At 33.0% G+C, this 16,543-nt stretch overlaps 1 protein-coding gene across 5 annotated transcripts in view; it reads left to right on the top strand.

The window, feature by feature from the left end:
* LOC131859641 (uncharacterized) overlaps positions 1–16,543 on the top strand; it is a 56,887-nt gene that overhangs the window by 37,069 nt on the left and 3,275 nt on the right. For 2 of the 5 annotated variants that reach the window (XM_059213627.1, XM_059213630.1), the window contains one exon: positions 14,620–14,846. The exons of 2 other annotated variants lie outside the window; for them this stretch is intronic. In XM_059213627.1, the coding sequence (XP_059069610.1) occupies positions 14,620–14,674 (55 nt within the window). In that variant the 3' untranslated portion in view covers positions 14,675–14,846. Of the gene's footprint in view, positions 1–13,489; positions 13,815–14,619; positions 14,847–16,543 lie in introns of those variants that run through there. One more of the 5 variants, XM_059213628.1, reaches the window with a different exon arrangement.

The following is a 16,543-nucleotide window of genomic DNA, read 5'->3' as shown; positions in this document are numbered from 1 at the left end:
CATGTTTTAGCACCTTCACATTTGCCATTAAATCTGAAATTCTATCGGGAAATGGTCTGAGGCAGAATTGGGTATTGTAATTAAGCCATTCCGAAGGTACTAGGAATTTGTCCAATCGTTTTGCAATGTGAAGGAAATTTCTTCTGCGATTAGACTGTGTATATACGTCGTTCTTTGTATGGAAATCCACCAATCCCTTGTCCACGAATTCTCTGAAACCTAACATACTTTGATTGATATTTGAGTTTCCACCTTGTTTTTGTGTTGCCTCGAGTATTGTATTGAAGTTCCCACCCAAAATAAATTTGCATGTCCTGTGTTCTTTGATAAACTTAACTATTTTCTTCCATAAATTATTCTTTTCATTTCTTTTTATCGGTATGTAGATGCATTTACTGCTGTCTAATTTGACTAAGACTTCAATAGATTGACTGATAGCTCCAAGTGTTTCCATAAAATTTCAAGACCACCTGACACCCCATCCTATTGTTTGAGTTTAGGTTAGGGTGATTATCATAGTTAGGTTTATGGTGAGGATTAGGTTTTGGGTTAGAGATATGGCTAGGTTAGGGGTCATTATCAGGTTAGGCTTAGGCTTAGGGTTAAGATTGCAGTTAGAGATAGTATGTGATGATAGCTATAAGAGTTAGGGTTAGGGTTAGAATTATAACTGTGGTTAGGATTAGGGTTAGGGTTTGGTTTAGGATTATATTAGGGTCAAGGTTAGGATTAGGATTATAATTAGGGTTAGTGTTAGTGTTTGATTATGGTTACTTTTTGGGTTTTTACATAATCGTTAGGGTTATGTTTACGATTACATTTTGGTTTTGGTTTAGAAATATATTTAGGTCAAGGGTCATTATAAGGTTAGGCTTAGGGTTAGGGTTAATATTACCATTAGAGATGGTATGTGATGATAGGTATAAGAGTTAGGGTAGGGTTAGAATTATAATTATTGTTCATGTTAGTGTTAAGATTATGGTTACTTTTAGGGTTTCTACATCATTCTTAGGGTTATGCTTAGGATTTATTTATTTATTTAAAGATATATTTAAGTTTACTTGGTCATTATTAAGTTATGTTCAAGGTTAGGGTTTTTATATCATTGTTAGGCTTATGCTTAGGATTAAGTTTTGTTTTTTGTTTTAGAGATATATATTTAAGTTTAGGGTCATTATTAGGTTAGGTTCAAGGTCAGGGTTAAGATTATAGTGATTGATATTATTAGAGATAGAATGATAGTTACGATGGGTTTTAGTTCAAGATTAGGGTTAGGGTTACTATTATGATTAGCATGATAATTATGTTTATGTTTCAATTAGGGTTAAACTAATAATTATGGCAAGGTTTATTGTTAGGGTTTGACATAGGGTGAGTATAAGGATTATGGTTAGTGTTAGGGTTTTTACATCATGGTTAGGATTATGCATAGGATTAGGTTTTGGGTTAAAGATATAGTTAGGTTTAGGGTTAAGGTTAGGGTTAGGGTTAAGATTATAGTGAGTCACAGTATTAGAGATATTAATAATAGTTATAATAGGTTTTAGTTAATGATTAGGGTTAGGGTTAGTGTAATGGTTAGCATGATAATTATGATAATGTTATGATTAGGGTTAGAGTTAGTGTTATGGTTAATTTTTTTAATTATGATTTAATTAGATGTGCTATTTAATAAGATTTAATGTTTACTAATATTTAGACTTAAGGTTTCATTAACCTATCTATTATAGTTGTAGACACCTAAAATTGTCCTGTCTAATTAAATAAATATATATTTTATTTAGTTATTTTATCCTAAGTCTTCTATTAATTAAATAATTTATTTATTTAATTAATTAATCCTCTTCTAAGCCTTTCTTCATTTAAATAAATAATTTTATTTATTTAAATTATTTTTTTCCTAAATTAAATATTTTATTTATTTAATTGATCCCACTTCCTCTATTAATTAAATAAATATTTATTTATTAAATTAATTCATTAGCCTTTTCCACCCATGACACATGTCATTAATCTCTTAGTTCTTCTCTTACCTACCCATTTATCATTTAATTATTTCCTCTACCTACCCTTTAGTCCTCGCGGACCATTTATCTTTACACCTCTTAATCTTATTTCTCCACTTCTTATATTGTTCTTTATATAAGATGTTTCTTTCATTGTAAACCCTAACGACAAAATTAAGCCTTGTTGTGATCAAGCTATCAACCACATTTCCAATCTTTGTTGAGCACTTGTGCACACATAAAATCTGAGAGTAGATATATCAAACAAGATCAATGGAGATAAGAGACAATGAAGATTAAAACTCTACTTGACGTGTGAATGATATATTTTGGTTTATTTTGTTTGTTTGCATGATCTTAGGTATCTTCATTTGTGTATGGTGGATCATTTTCATTGTTAGGCTAGGGTTTTGTGGTTGGATCTTTGTTAGTCTTTCAATATTGTTGTTTTCACTATCCATTTTCACCGTATATAATAGTATTACAATTTTTTTGTTATTAATATATTATTTTTTAAAATTAGTATTATATTATTTTTATAATCATTATATTATGGTTATGGTTAGGGTTTGGGTTAGAATCATGATTAGGGTTAGGGTTAGAAATATAGCTAGTATATCTATATTTAAAAAATATATGTAAAATATGCCTAGAGATATCTTATAATAGAAGAGAATCATATGTAAAGTAAATATTTTTCTAAAATACTAAACACCAAGAATATAAATCTATTAAAGTCATGCATGCAAAAAGTTGTGTTGGAATCATTGTAGATGCCTTTCGACATAATTAAATGTTAAGAGTAAGGAGAAAATGTTAGGGTTAAAGAGAAAATCACATGAAAATTAATATTAGAATTAGAAGTCTTATCTATTGTCACAATTATGTTTGTAAACATGAGCCTTACTATTATAATATTTTTGAAATAATTTGAAAATTGAATTTAATAGGGGACAAAATGTGTAAAATTTTTGTAAACATTTAAAAATATATATTTTATATATATTTTCCACACATTGACTTCTAAAATATATTTAATTCCACACATTTAAAAAAACCAGATGTATGACAAATAATATTAAAAATATATGTGGAGAAAACAATTCAAACACAAACATGAAACATTGCATTAGAGGTTAGAAATCCAAACAAAGCAAGTTAAATGAATCTAAACTCTTTAAAATCGTTCCATGTTCCTCTATCTCCAAGGATCTTCAAGATTCAAGGTGGCTCTCAGCTTGGAAGAGCACTTGATTCTTTAAGATGACAACCTAAAGAATGAGATTTAAATGATTTTCAAATCTAAATAGAATGCAACCAAGATCCTAGTGATGATTTAGATATGAAACTAGATGATGATATGATGTAGGATATTGATATGAAGCTTAAACTAATGTGAAAATGATACTAACATGAAGCTAACATGATATGAGATTAACATGATATATCTAAGATTATAATGCTATCAAAATGATCTAAAATGCACTATTCCATCAAAGAAAGATAATATGCTTAATGTTATGAGACTATAAGTTTGATGCACAAAGACTTGATTGTTTTGAAGAAGGAATGAGCTCTATTTATAGGGAAAATAGGGCAATGGATTGTCAAGATTGGATAATCTTATCGAGGGCCAGGATTGAAAGTTAATCAATCCATGTTTTCAATTCTCACCAATGAAATGGTGACAATTGTCAACAAAAGACTGCTTGAGAGGAGTTGTAAGAAGCATTAAATGCTTGAAAAGACCTCATGGTTACCTTAGAAGGTAAGGGTTAAGATTAGGTTAGGATTATCCATTGGATAAAGATTTTACCCAAATGATAAACTCTTGTGCAAGGGTTAAAGGGATAACCAAGGGTAAAGCCATGAGTGTTTGATGAGACCCTTGGGTTAGATGAAGGTTGAGTTAGACTAAAAGTCTCTAACCATGCCACAAGGCTGAGTTAACCATTAAAGGTTTGGAAGACTTTGGGGACAAATTTGTAAGAGTCCTTCCAAATTTGGAGGATTTCAACAAGTTAGCTTGTTGAAGACATAAAGGCTATATTGCTTTTGGAAGATTTTCCTCCAAATTTGAGAAGTGACATCCTCAAATTTAGGGAAAAAGAATAATTGAAGGGTTTAGGCTAATTGATTATGATTAGATAGGTTCTAGAAGAATTTGGGAAGGGGGTTTAAGAGGCAAGTGGGAGATGTAAGATTTTTCAAGTGGGTGAGGAAAATATATTTTAATTAAAATAAAATTAATTTATTTCAATTGTGGTTGCAACTTGCATTTGTAGGATTTTGCAAGTGGGGGGATTTAATTAAATGGCTTAGATAGAAGAAGGGTATATTAATTAAATCTTAATTTAGTTAATAGGCGATTAGAAGAATAGAGATATTGATTAAATCTTAATTTAATTAATAGGAAGAATTAAGAATAATTAAATGAATAAAATTCACTTAATTCATTATGCAACTTTTAGGTGTCTACATTTTGCCCCTCTTTGAAGTGATGTGTAGGCACATGTTGATTCAAAGAAAATTTGCCGGATATGCTGTCGAAATTTGTCGATATGATGCTGTGTGTTGAAATGTCGATATGATGCCCCAAATTTGATGATTGATATTGATGATGCTCCAGATATGAAGAATTGAGTTGATATGAAAAGTTTATATGAGACTGATGTCGAGATTTGATACAATAATGCCCCCTCGGGAGATCGTTCGTGCACTAAGGGAATAAATGATCTCTCAAAAGAAGAAGAATGCTATTTGAAATATAGAAGAGTGGATAGTGATGACATGCATGAGTTTGATAAGATTGATTAGATTGATTGGATTGAGATTAAGTCTGGTTTCAGGTATGACACCTCCTGTATAAGACATGGATGATCGAGCATATGGTTTCAGGAATGATACCACCTGTATAAGACATGGATGATCGAGCACCTGGTTTCAAGATCGATATATCTTGTATAATAGTTGATCAAAACATTTGGTTTCAGGAACGATATATCCTGTATAAGACCTGATCAAAACATCTGGTTTCAGGAAAGATACAACCTGTATAAGACATGATAGAAGATAGTTTGGAATAATGATGAAGATATGAAAGTGAAGAAAGATTCCATGATGATGCGATAGATATGCATGCGACGGATGCAATGATGAATGTGACTAGATGATGATTATGAGATAGATCTTGAAAATGAGATGTATGATTATGATAATGATAATGATGTGCAACTAAATGGAAGATTTAAAATGTTATGCAACTAAATGCGAGATGTAAGATGACAATGATGTGCAGCTAATGCAAATCTTAATATGCATTCTCGTTCTCAATGTTGCCATCTATTGTGATCAAAGTGACAGTGCTTCCTTTGTTTTCATCATCGAGCCTTGATTTGTTGAAAGTTGATACAAGCCTCATGGTATAATTGAACCATAATGACCTGAGTATAACTTACATAGATTTTGATATTGCAAGACGACACAAGCATCGAGGTATAATTGAACCAAGATGACTCGAGTGTTGCTTGTGTAAAACAGACAAGAGTTAACCATTTTTCCCATACAAATCTGAAATGTCCTCAACAATATGCCACCTGATTGCTTCGTAGGACAAAATTGCATGGTAAAAGACTTCTCACAGATAGCAGATAAATAAAACATCACATTCCTTCCTTGCTTCTCTAGTCGTTGAGACATCCTGGAGTCACTTAGGAGATATGAGAAGAAAAAATTAACAAGCATAAGTAAGCATGCATGCTATTGGAAATGTATTCTTGTTAATTAAAACATCTTGCAAATAGATCTTTTGTTCAGTTGAAATTAGTTCAAGTCCATGATGTCTAGCCTTCTTGCATTGTCGTTTGTCATTTGTTGGTTGTTTTGATCTTTGTTTGTCTTGCTACGTGTTTGGTCTGATGTTGAAAATCTTGAAGGCGAAATGCCCCTAGCGAAGTCAGTATTTTTCCCCTCGTTGTTGATACGATTTCGATATGGATATGTACACTGATCTCCAAGCCATGGTGGGATATGATTTGGATAACTGATTCAGATAAACCAAGGACAATGACTACGCTAAGTATGTCCAAGATTGATAAGCATTTGTTAATTTGTGGTGGTGTCTTAGATGGGTGAATATGATATGTACAATATGATTTGTGAAACATGTACTACCATCAATTGATAAAGATAAGGCTAATTAGGACAAAATCTAGCAGTTATACTGATCTATATCATTGTTTTGATTTGTTCAATGATTGATAAGAATGTTTGGTTTCAAAGAGTGAGTACCCTGTATAAGACCGATCTGTCTGGTTTCGAGTGTACCTATCCTTGTATAAGACATGTTGATGTTGATGTTGATAGATGGATTGATTATCAAGACTCGATGATTGATAGGAATGTCTGGTTTCAAAGAGTGAGTACCCCATATAAGACCGATCTGTTTGGTTTCGAGTGTACCTATCCCTGTATAAGACATGTTTGATGTTGATGTTGATTTCAAGTAATGAATTGATTAACAAGACATGTGATCATTTTGATTGTAGACTTTGAGAGTTTTTCTGTTGTTGAATTGATTTGATGGATGGTTCATGCTTTCATGTTTTTTATTTTTGATTTTTTTATTTGATTTCGTCGATTTTTAGTTTGTGGATATTTTGATTTTTTTTGAGTTTTTGGATATTTTGATTTTTTTGATTTTTTGGATTAGAAGAAAGATGTATTTGGTTGCCCCAATGTATATCAAGACAAGGAATGTTATGAATGGATGATTGAACCATTGAGGTGGAAATGGATTTTTTTGTCCATAGTTTTGATCAAGATCAAGGATGGAAAAGGGCTATGGATAGAGATAGGATATGGATAAGGTGAAGTAAGATACTAGATGATGGAAGAAATAAATAGATATGATAGATGGATATGGATTAGAGGATATGGATAAGGTGAAGCAAGATACTAGATGATGAAAGAAAGAAATAGATAGATAGATGGATATGGATAAGGTGAAGCAAGATACTAGATGATGAAAGAAATAAATATATAGGATAGATGGATATGGATTAGAGGATATGGATAAGGTGAAGCAAGATACTAGATGATGGAAGAAATAAATAGATAGGATAGATGGATATGGATTAGAGGATATGGATAAGGTGAATCAAGATACTAGATGATGTAAGAAATGAATAGATAGGATAGATGGTATGGATAAAGCGAAGCAAGATCGTAGATAATGATGAAGTTAGATAGGGTAATGGATATTGGAGGAAGGATAATGGGAGATATGGTAGGAATAATATAGTGGATGAAATTTGCCCCCAAGCATAGAGGTTTCCATTTGCAAAGAGGTGATATGTAAGATTGTCACAGTATTTAGCACCATCTGAATAAGTTTTCCTAAACTTTTCAAAGATAGAGACCCAATCCACACTTAGAACCTGTAGAAAATTTAAAATGAACATTTCTAGCAATTGGGAAGTAGACTCAAAAGGGAAGAAGAATCCCAAACTGGATCAAGGTACTTAGTCTTTGATTACCCATGTGTGTGCAAGTGGGTTTATTCCGGCTCATATGATCATTGTAATCTTCAGAATCTAGCATGGCTAGCTACATGAGTTACTTTGACTTCAAAAGCATCTTGGATAGAGCCTCGCTGCCAACGAGCGTCCATAGCCTCGATGAGGTTATCACTGTAATCTCACAAATATTGCTCCATTGCCAGCCAGGCATCCATAGCCCCAATGGAGTTACTTGCATGTTCCCTTGCATTTCCTTACATTTTGCTTTTCTTGATATTCATTTTTTTTTTGCTCATGCTTTTGATATTTCTTTTTGAGCTTTATTTTTCTTGCATTGGCTTGTAAGTGATGAAACTAACATGGGTCTGATAATTATAGTGGTGTTGAAGCAAGATTTTAGATTTTTCACTAGCCAAGTCTTCAATTTAAGAGATCACAATGATTTAGAGCAATCAATTAAGTGTATGAGATATAGTAATCAAAAGATGTCGGTACCAAGATACGATAAGTGGTTCTTTTCTAGATTGAGTGTGTATCCCAACCAAATAAAATGTTAAAGAGGAACAACCTCAGATTCTGAAGCATTTCATGAATAGATATCTAGGAAAAGGACTGAACATTAGATTTGAGCATGGGCAAGTATGTGACAAGATGACACATGCCTATTTCACAGATGAAAGATTTATGCAAAGGATTGAAGGATAGAAAAGAGGTGTTGGATAATAGATAGAATGTTTGAAGATTTGTGCGAGGATAGATGGAAATGTATTCAAGATGAGTGTTGGTATGCAACTTGAGAAGTGATGAAGTGATAGACAAAAATGGAATTTTGGGACATAAGGACCCAAAAATAGATAAAGAAAATGATAGAAGAATAATTTTGGAAAGATGTTTAGATAGAGGGTTGAAAGAAGTTCAAAGATGTGTTCCTTTGTTGATCTTGCTTATGGATCATTTGAGGTGATGGATTGGTGGATGGAGGAAGGTAAGGACCCAAGATGGATGGAAGGGATAGAGAGTTTGATTGCGAAATGAAAGGACCTAATATAGATTTGAAGGAAGAAGAGTGACTTTGGAATGAAAGGACCTAAGATAGATTTGGAAGATGAAAATTTTTACTTTGGAATGAAAGGACCTAAGATAGATTTGGAGGATGAAAGGATTCCTTGATCTTGATCTTGATTTGGTGTAGGACCATTTGAGTTTGTGCTTTCGTCTTGATTTGGAATTAAATTAGTGGAGGAGATGGAAGGGATATCATGCTCTTGCTTAGGAGATGGATGTTGAATGAGAATCTTCTCTTGAGATGAAAGGGGATAATCATGGATGGAATACCAAAAGATTAGGGGATCATCATAAGATTCTTGATAGGTGGGATCTTTATCGAAGATGGGATTAGATTGGGAAATCCTGATATCTTGATCTTGATTTACACTAGGACTCATTTCCTTTGACTGACTTTCCTTTTTCTCAATTTGATGATGAATGGTCATACAAATGATCAAAGTTGATGTAGAGAAATTTACTCCTTTTGGTAAGGGCCCTAGGACTAGGTTGTCTCTTCTTCAACTTAGTTTTGTGATGAAGACTTGTTCTTCTCAAAATATGAGGAGTGGTCATACACGATTGATCAATGGTTTCCTTCGATTGTTTGGATTGGGATACTTCGTTTGAAAATTGAAGCCTACTTTATCAAGTAAAGGCTTAGTTAAATTCGCCTCCACGACAAAGTGTGTCAAATGATATGGATAAAGTCTCCCGATATGGAAACTTGATTTGACAACTTCAGTCTAAACTAGGTATAATTGTTTGATAGAATCTGTTAGATGATGGGCCTTTTGATCAAGGTGATGATAATACATGATTTTGATAGGATAAAGTCTTATCCCTAGATAGTTTTAGATTTGACAACTTTTGTTCTAAGATTGACTTGTTTGATTTGGAAATGATTTCTCTAGTGTTTCTGATTTGATTTCTTATGACCATGTTCAATATTGGACCTGAAAGGATGCTCAAGGAGTTTGATAAAAATTTCCAGAAAGGCTTGTTTTGCTCTCTGGTTTTCTGAGTTTTGACCATGCGCTAAGCCATAGACTAGATGCACTAAAGAATGATCCAAATGCGCTACAGGAAGACCCTGATGCACTAAGATGCCTTTTCTATGTGCTAACTTGGATTGCTTGATTTTGGCTGGTCTGGATGGATTATGGGCTAATATGTCCTGATTACGCACTTTTGTTTGGACTGAAAGCACTATGATATGTCTTGAATTGCTACATTGATGTCTAAATGCGCTAGACTGATGCTGACAAGTGCTACCTAAAATTTCACCAATATGATACTGGTTATGCGCTATTTTGATTGATGAAAGCGCTAAGACTTGGTTGTATGCGCTAGGGAATGTTCCAGATGCGCTAGGAAGTTGCTCCTGCATGCTAAACTGCCATGATTGCTCTTCTTTTGCTATTTTTGAATTTTAACACGTGATTTTGATGTATGATTTTGTTTTGGATACTCAAACTTACTAAGTCGAATAGATAAACTCTTGATCACTTGGTTTGATATTCCCCTAATCTTGTTGGATTAAAGTCTTTCCTAAAGATAGTTGAAATGTTGATAACCATCTCAAAAGATGCTTTGTTGGTTTTGGAAATCTTCTCCTCTTTATGATTTTTCCTTGTTTGAACTGACTTTTGAGTTTGATTGTTGGATACTTTGCAATATATTTTAACATTTGTGACAAGAATACATAACACACATGAAGACAATGGTCATCCTAATGCTAAACATTGAGTGTATGTTCTTTTGAGGATGTGTTCAAATCCCCGATGTTATCACTGGTTTGATTTACAGCAAAAGACACATCAGATAGACTCTTTATTCAAAGGTCATTGGCAATATCATAGCCCATTAGTCTCGATACTCCGTTAGCTCAAACAACTTTGTCACCACCTAAGGGGCGCTCATTTTTTTGCCTTTTTCAAGAAATTAACTCAAAGTCAATTGCTTCACAATTCAATATTTATCTTGGGAGATATATGATGAGTAATCTTAGGTGCAGATTCTTCTCCACCCTTGGACTATGATATTGCCAATGTTTGGTGACTGACTTAACTCAAAGTTTTTAATGCTAAGGTTCGTAATCAAGCTTCCTGTTCGGCTGTCAGTGATAAACTCCCTTAGGAGGCTTCCCAACCTTTAGAACAAAGGCTTTACGTATCGTAAAGATATTGGGGGAAAGCTAATCGCTGTGCGAAATCGTTGAAAGGGACTTTCGTCACCCTCCACTTTTGATTATAGTGGGTTGGAAAACTTGGCGATAAAGTCGTTTCCCACTTAGGTCGTTCCCCTCACACTGGCCAAAAATGGCTTTAAGAGTTTTTAGCTTCTCGGGAGGGCAGGTTTGCTAAAAGACTTAAATGCTTGAAATGAAGAAAGCGTAAGAGTGGTTTGACTTTTTGATCACCCAGTTAAGGGGAGAGCATATACCTTTCACTTTCGAGACAAGGCAAATAATCTTCTTTTTAACCTTTAAAATAATGGTTTTGCTAACTTCTATTTGGAGATGTTGTTCCAAAAAGCATGGTGTTCTTTTTAGCTCCCAAATCAATGATTTTCCAAGCTAAGTAATAAAATCCTGGTCAACAAAGCAAAGTGTCCGGGTTGGTCAACAAAATGAAATCGATAAAGGGGAAGGACTTCCTTCTTTTGGTTTGCCTCAAAAACTCTTAAAATGAGGTTCTTTTAACTTGCAAAGTAAAGTGAATCCTTTTAAACACCAAAGGATGGTGAGGTTCTTTTTAAAACATTTGCAAAAGTAAAGTTTGTTTGGTTCTTTTTATAGCTTTCCAAAATGAAGTGTTTTTCTTCTTAAGAAAGCAAGAAAATGATTCTTATTTGTTGTTCGTTTTAGGTACCCCAAAATGAAAGGTGAGTTCAATTTTACTCAATAAAGGAAATGAAGAAAATTTAATATAACTAACTTAACAAAGTTAGAAATGCAAAATTAAACTCCAAGCCTAAAACCTTAGTAAAAGAAGAACAATCTCCCAAACCTTGCAAAGAAATTGTTAGTTACCTATAGTAAAACTAGTTAGCAATCAAAATTTTCCCTTTTGTAGACTTCTACAAGTCTAATTTAAGCCTCTGTTACAATTTTTTTTTCTGCTTGTGTCTGTTATGCGCTACAGAATGGAACCGATGCGCTACAGAAAGACATTGATGCACTAGCTGAAGGACCCGATGCACTAAACTGTTATCTGGATGTGCTAGACTGATTTATTAAAGCACTGAGACCTACAGGAAATAGGAAAACTGTTATGCGTTAAAGTTTAGTCTTGACAGTCTACCAGATGCGCTAAACAATCTACTAGATGCGCTAAAGTACCGACCAGATGTGCTAGAGGATGCTCGCTACGCGTCGATTCAAGTTTTTCGCGTACCTGCAGAGTTAGTCCTATATCAAAAACGATTTGATAAATGGGGCTATGCCCCACGGTGGGCACCAGAAATGTATGCGGGAAAAGTTGTGTCAACCTATAATAGGAGAAAACAATTCAAACACACACATGAAACATTGCATTAGAGGTTAGAAATCCAAACAAAGCAAGTTAAATGAATCTAAACTCTTTAAAATTGTTCCATGTTCCTCTATCTCCAAGGATCTTCAAGATTCATGGTGGCTTTTAGCTTGGAAGAGCACTTGATTCTTTAAGATGACAACCTAAAGATTGAGATTTAAATGATTCTAAGATCTAAATGGAATGATGGAGGCAATACATAACAGATATGATGGAGGCAATACATAACAAATAGTTTTATTGCATGAAAGTTAATTACATCCAACCGGGTTACAACATACTGACACACAGGCCTGGTAGAATAGGTCACACCGAGACCTTGAATCAAAAGATCTATCTTTGAGGCACAGTCTATCTATCTGATACTCCTTGATTCTCTGATTGATTACATTCTAAAGCATGATTATAAATATATATGTCGATCCAAAGGATCTGGTCGGCCCAAAAAGGATCAAAACCCTAACGTGCAAAAGTGAATGAGGTCGGCCTTTGCCAAGAGATTCCTCTAGAAAATCCAAAGGATGAAATGCAAAAGGTCGGCCACACACAAAGCAACATCAAGAGCAGCGTCCAAAGCTCTGCAAGCTTCAGAATGGGTTCTGGTAGATCACTAGAATAGGTCTCAGGCAACTAGTAACAAAGGAACAACTAGTAACAAGAAAATATCAAGGAAATCGGTAGCGATATCTTGCCGAAAAGTGATCCAAATGAGATGCAGTTAGAAAGCAATCAAGATGATCAAGTCTTCAAGTAGAATCCACCCTCACAGGAACGGGTGAGCCAAAACCAAGACACAAAAAGAAAAATTGAAATTGCAAATAGGAAACAAAACATAAACGAAAATGTTTTTGGTTGATGCAAGATTGTTGTGAACCAGGGATGCTCCTGCATCAAAATAACAATCAAACAAGTACAATAATTTACTAAAATATTTAATAGGCATTGAAAAAAAATTGAACATATTTTATGAAAACATTTAGTAGGCATTTGAAAGCAAATTTGAACACGATGTATTACATCAACAGATAATATGTTACTTAATTCTCATTGAAGAAAATTTGAATCTAATGTTTTGCATCAACTAATAATGCATTACTTAATAGTCATTGAAGCAAATTTGACCAAAAATATATTACATCAAATTATCTTTTAAATATTTGAGTCTATTTTGTAAAGCTTCCACTTGGAAAGTTATTTGCCATTTTTTCTTTTTTTTTTCATAATGGTCATATGTGGATGGTGGCATTATTCAAAGACCTTCTAGAAACTTCACATGAGATACTGCAACAAATGTCAATCCTATTCGTTCTTTTGATCTTATACCAATTTTAGTTTTTGAAAGAGTGAACCCATGAGATTTATGTATTGTTAATTCGTGGTGCAGGAGCACCTAAAACATGTTCAAATTTTGATGTAAGGGGTCAAGTAGTTAGAGTCTAGGCATAAGAAAGTCATTTTGTGATGTAATAAGATCTTAAAAGACCATTTATAATGTCTTTAGGGTCATTTGATTTCAAATTGACAAAGTATGCAAAATGTTGTAAAAGAAATTGTCAAGTTGTTAAAAATGAAAAGTTGTCATGTTAAGAATATGTAAGGTCAAGGGTTGTTATTAGGTAGCTGAGCGGTTGGAAGGTGAAAAAAATTTGGAAAGATTTGTAAAATGGTTAAATATGCCTTATGTGGTCATTTGAAAGAGAGAGCAGTATGTGGTGGAAGAAGATTTGATTGAAATTAATGAAATAGTCCATGTTTCTTGTCATTTTCCTCTTATTTTTCTGAGTTGTAGCAATTTGTATGGTTAGGTACAACTTGATAATGACATGAAACTAATTGGAACTGATAAAGATTCAAGTCTTCTTTCATTTGCAACCAGTTTGGTAGGATTCCATGGAGTTTAGACCAAGTTATGGCCATTTTAGTGCATTTTGGGAAAAAATGCCATAACTTTTCTTTCCACTGTTAGATATTTATGTAAATTTTGTAATACTTTTGTACCTATTTTACCTACAATCTAACCTAAGCGATTGACCTCCTTTTGTGTTTTGTGGAAGTTATGAATGATTGTTCGTTGCACTTCACAATGAAAATTCTGAGTTTGAACCCTTGTAGTAGCAGTACCAGTCAATGTTTTAGTCATTTGTTCCAAAGTAACCCACACTCATTTCCATATATATTTTTAAATGGCCAAAAGTGTATCCAAATATGTTTTTAGATTTTGGATATGAAGATTGTGTGGGGAGTTATGCCTTGTCAGACCCTCTTGAAGGGCTACTAGAAAGAAGACTTGATTTTTAAGGAATGGTTAATGATCTTTGTCCAAAGTACTAAGTGAGTGATTGTTTGTGTTTGTAAGAGGATTTTAATACTTTCTCTGCATCAATTCCCATGTCAATCTTAATGGTAATTGAAGTGTTTTGCTCCTCTGTATTGATGTTATTAGAATTGTATTTGGATGATGATCTACATATGGCATTCTAGAATAACTGTGAAATTCTATCATCACATATGTAGGTGGTTCAGGTGGAGCACTTCCCGGTTTGTAAAATATTTTTCGAATATACTTTAGAGCTCTATTTAAATTTTAATTGTTTTTGTTGCAACACTACGTGCAATGAGATAGTTCAATGAATATAACATTCTCTTGTATGATTATGAACATTTTCATTTGTAAAAAACAAATGGACAACATTGTGAAAGTCATTGTTTAATTAATGCATCTATGTTTATAATGGTTCTCATCATAAGCAACTTCCAGTCATCAATTTTTTCAGTTTTTTGACGAAATTTTTGTTGCTAAATGTTTTTTCCATTTGTCTGAATATTTTATCTAAAATAATCATAGTTTGATTTTTTCCCTAAAAAACCTTGCTCTTTTATTGCTATCATATGTTGGTCCATTATTGACAGGAGGCAACTGACTCAAATTTCCAACCAAAATCATAGATATACCTAAAAGATAATCAATAAAATTTATTTTCAAATTATATACTAATATTATATCAATCAGATATATATGAGTCATATTAAAGATTGTAAAAAATAGTTGGTCTCATTAGTACTAATTGAAAGTATACTTGCAAAGCTCATTTCATCCATAAAAATATATTTGATATGTGCCATTTATTTTTGAGAACTTGCAAGACTTGTTCATTTTAGTTGGAATTCTCAGTTTTGAATGAATTATAGATGCTCCTATATTGAGGATTATAACTCCTGTTGGTGCAAGTAATAGAAGGGGAGAATGACATGACATTGCTGATTTTATAAACATTGACTAATGACACCACTTAGATATGACTTTCTTGTTCTGAAGGTTGTGTAGTTGATGCATTGTGGTATATCATCATATATGAGATATTCATGCTCTTTCATGTTGCTTATGATACCGATTGCTTCAACTATGTACTTTTCACCTCTTTTCATGTTGATATTCATTAGACCAATTTATATTTCTATCCATGTCTCTTCTCCCCAACATATCTATTTTAGAAAGCTGCATATGCTGACCATGATGTAGTTTAGATATAATTTTCCATTCATGCAAGTTGTGGTATTTTTTTTAACAACTATATTTTTCTTCAATTTTTGAATGATTGGTAGCTTGAACTTTTTTGCGATTTTTTTCTTTCCATGTGTCGAGGATTATAATTAAATGATTTCCACTTTGCTTTTATGGAGTCATTTACACGACTAATATCTCTATCAATATCATGAAATGGTATGTACAGTAATAACTTTGATAAACAAGAGTCAATCCATTTATCCTACTCATGTGGAAGTGTTTAAAAAATTAGGAAAAACTTTGACAATAGTTGTTCTTTGTCTTGGTCCCCATTTGTTGTCTCTTCTTTTAAGATTGCATATTCATGATCTAGTTGCATCAATCAATGCAACACCTTCCATAGAAAGAGGCTTTGTTCTATATCCATCAATGAAAGATTTTGTTTGTCCATCATCATTCTTTTCATTATTTACTGTTACAGGTTTGAACATTTCACCTAACACATTTAGATTAACAAATATTCTACTACTCTTCATCAATGGAAGTTCTAATTCTCTGTCAATCTATATTTGCTCTCTATAATTGCAATATGTAATGGTTATGTGAATTCACTCTATCATCATTTCTTGTCATTTCAAATTATTTTCATTTGTTTCTATGTCTTTATCCCCTCAAATTCAATGAGCAGTATACCTATCATGAACGAGTTGAGTATTTCATTTATTTGTTTAAGTAGTCAATATATAATATTGATATACGAATATAATTTGATGAAAATTTTGATTGCAAACCATCTTTTCCTTTTTTTCGTAGGTATGCATCCTCCCTACAGACCATGTGTCATTCTTCATAGTCATGGTCAATGTCTATTTTTGCAAGTTGTGTTGTATTTTTGAGACATGGATGTTGGCCAAATTTTAGAATGCTTAGAAG

This window comes from Cryptomeria japonica, chromosome 10, assembly GCF_030272615.1.
Source record: "Cryptomeria japonica chromosome 10, Sugi_1.0, whole genome shotgun sequence".
In the NCBI taxonomy this organism is placed as follows: domain Eukaryota; kingdom Viridiplantae; phylum Streptophyta; class Pinopsida; order Cupressales; family Cupressaceae; genus Cryptomeria; species Cryptomeria japonica.
The sequence above is the reverse complement of the archived record's forward strand: the minus strand, read 5'-3'. Positions and strand labels throughout refer to the sequence as shown.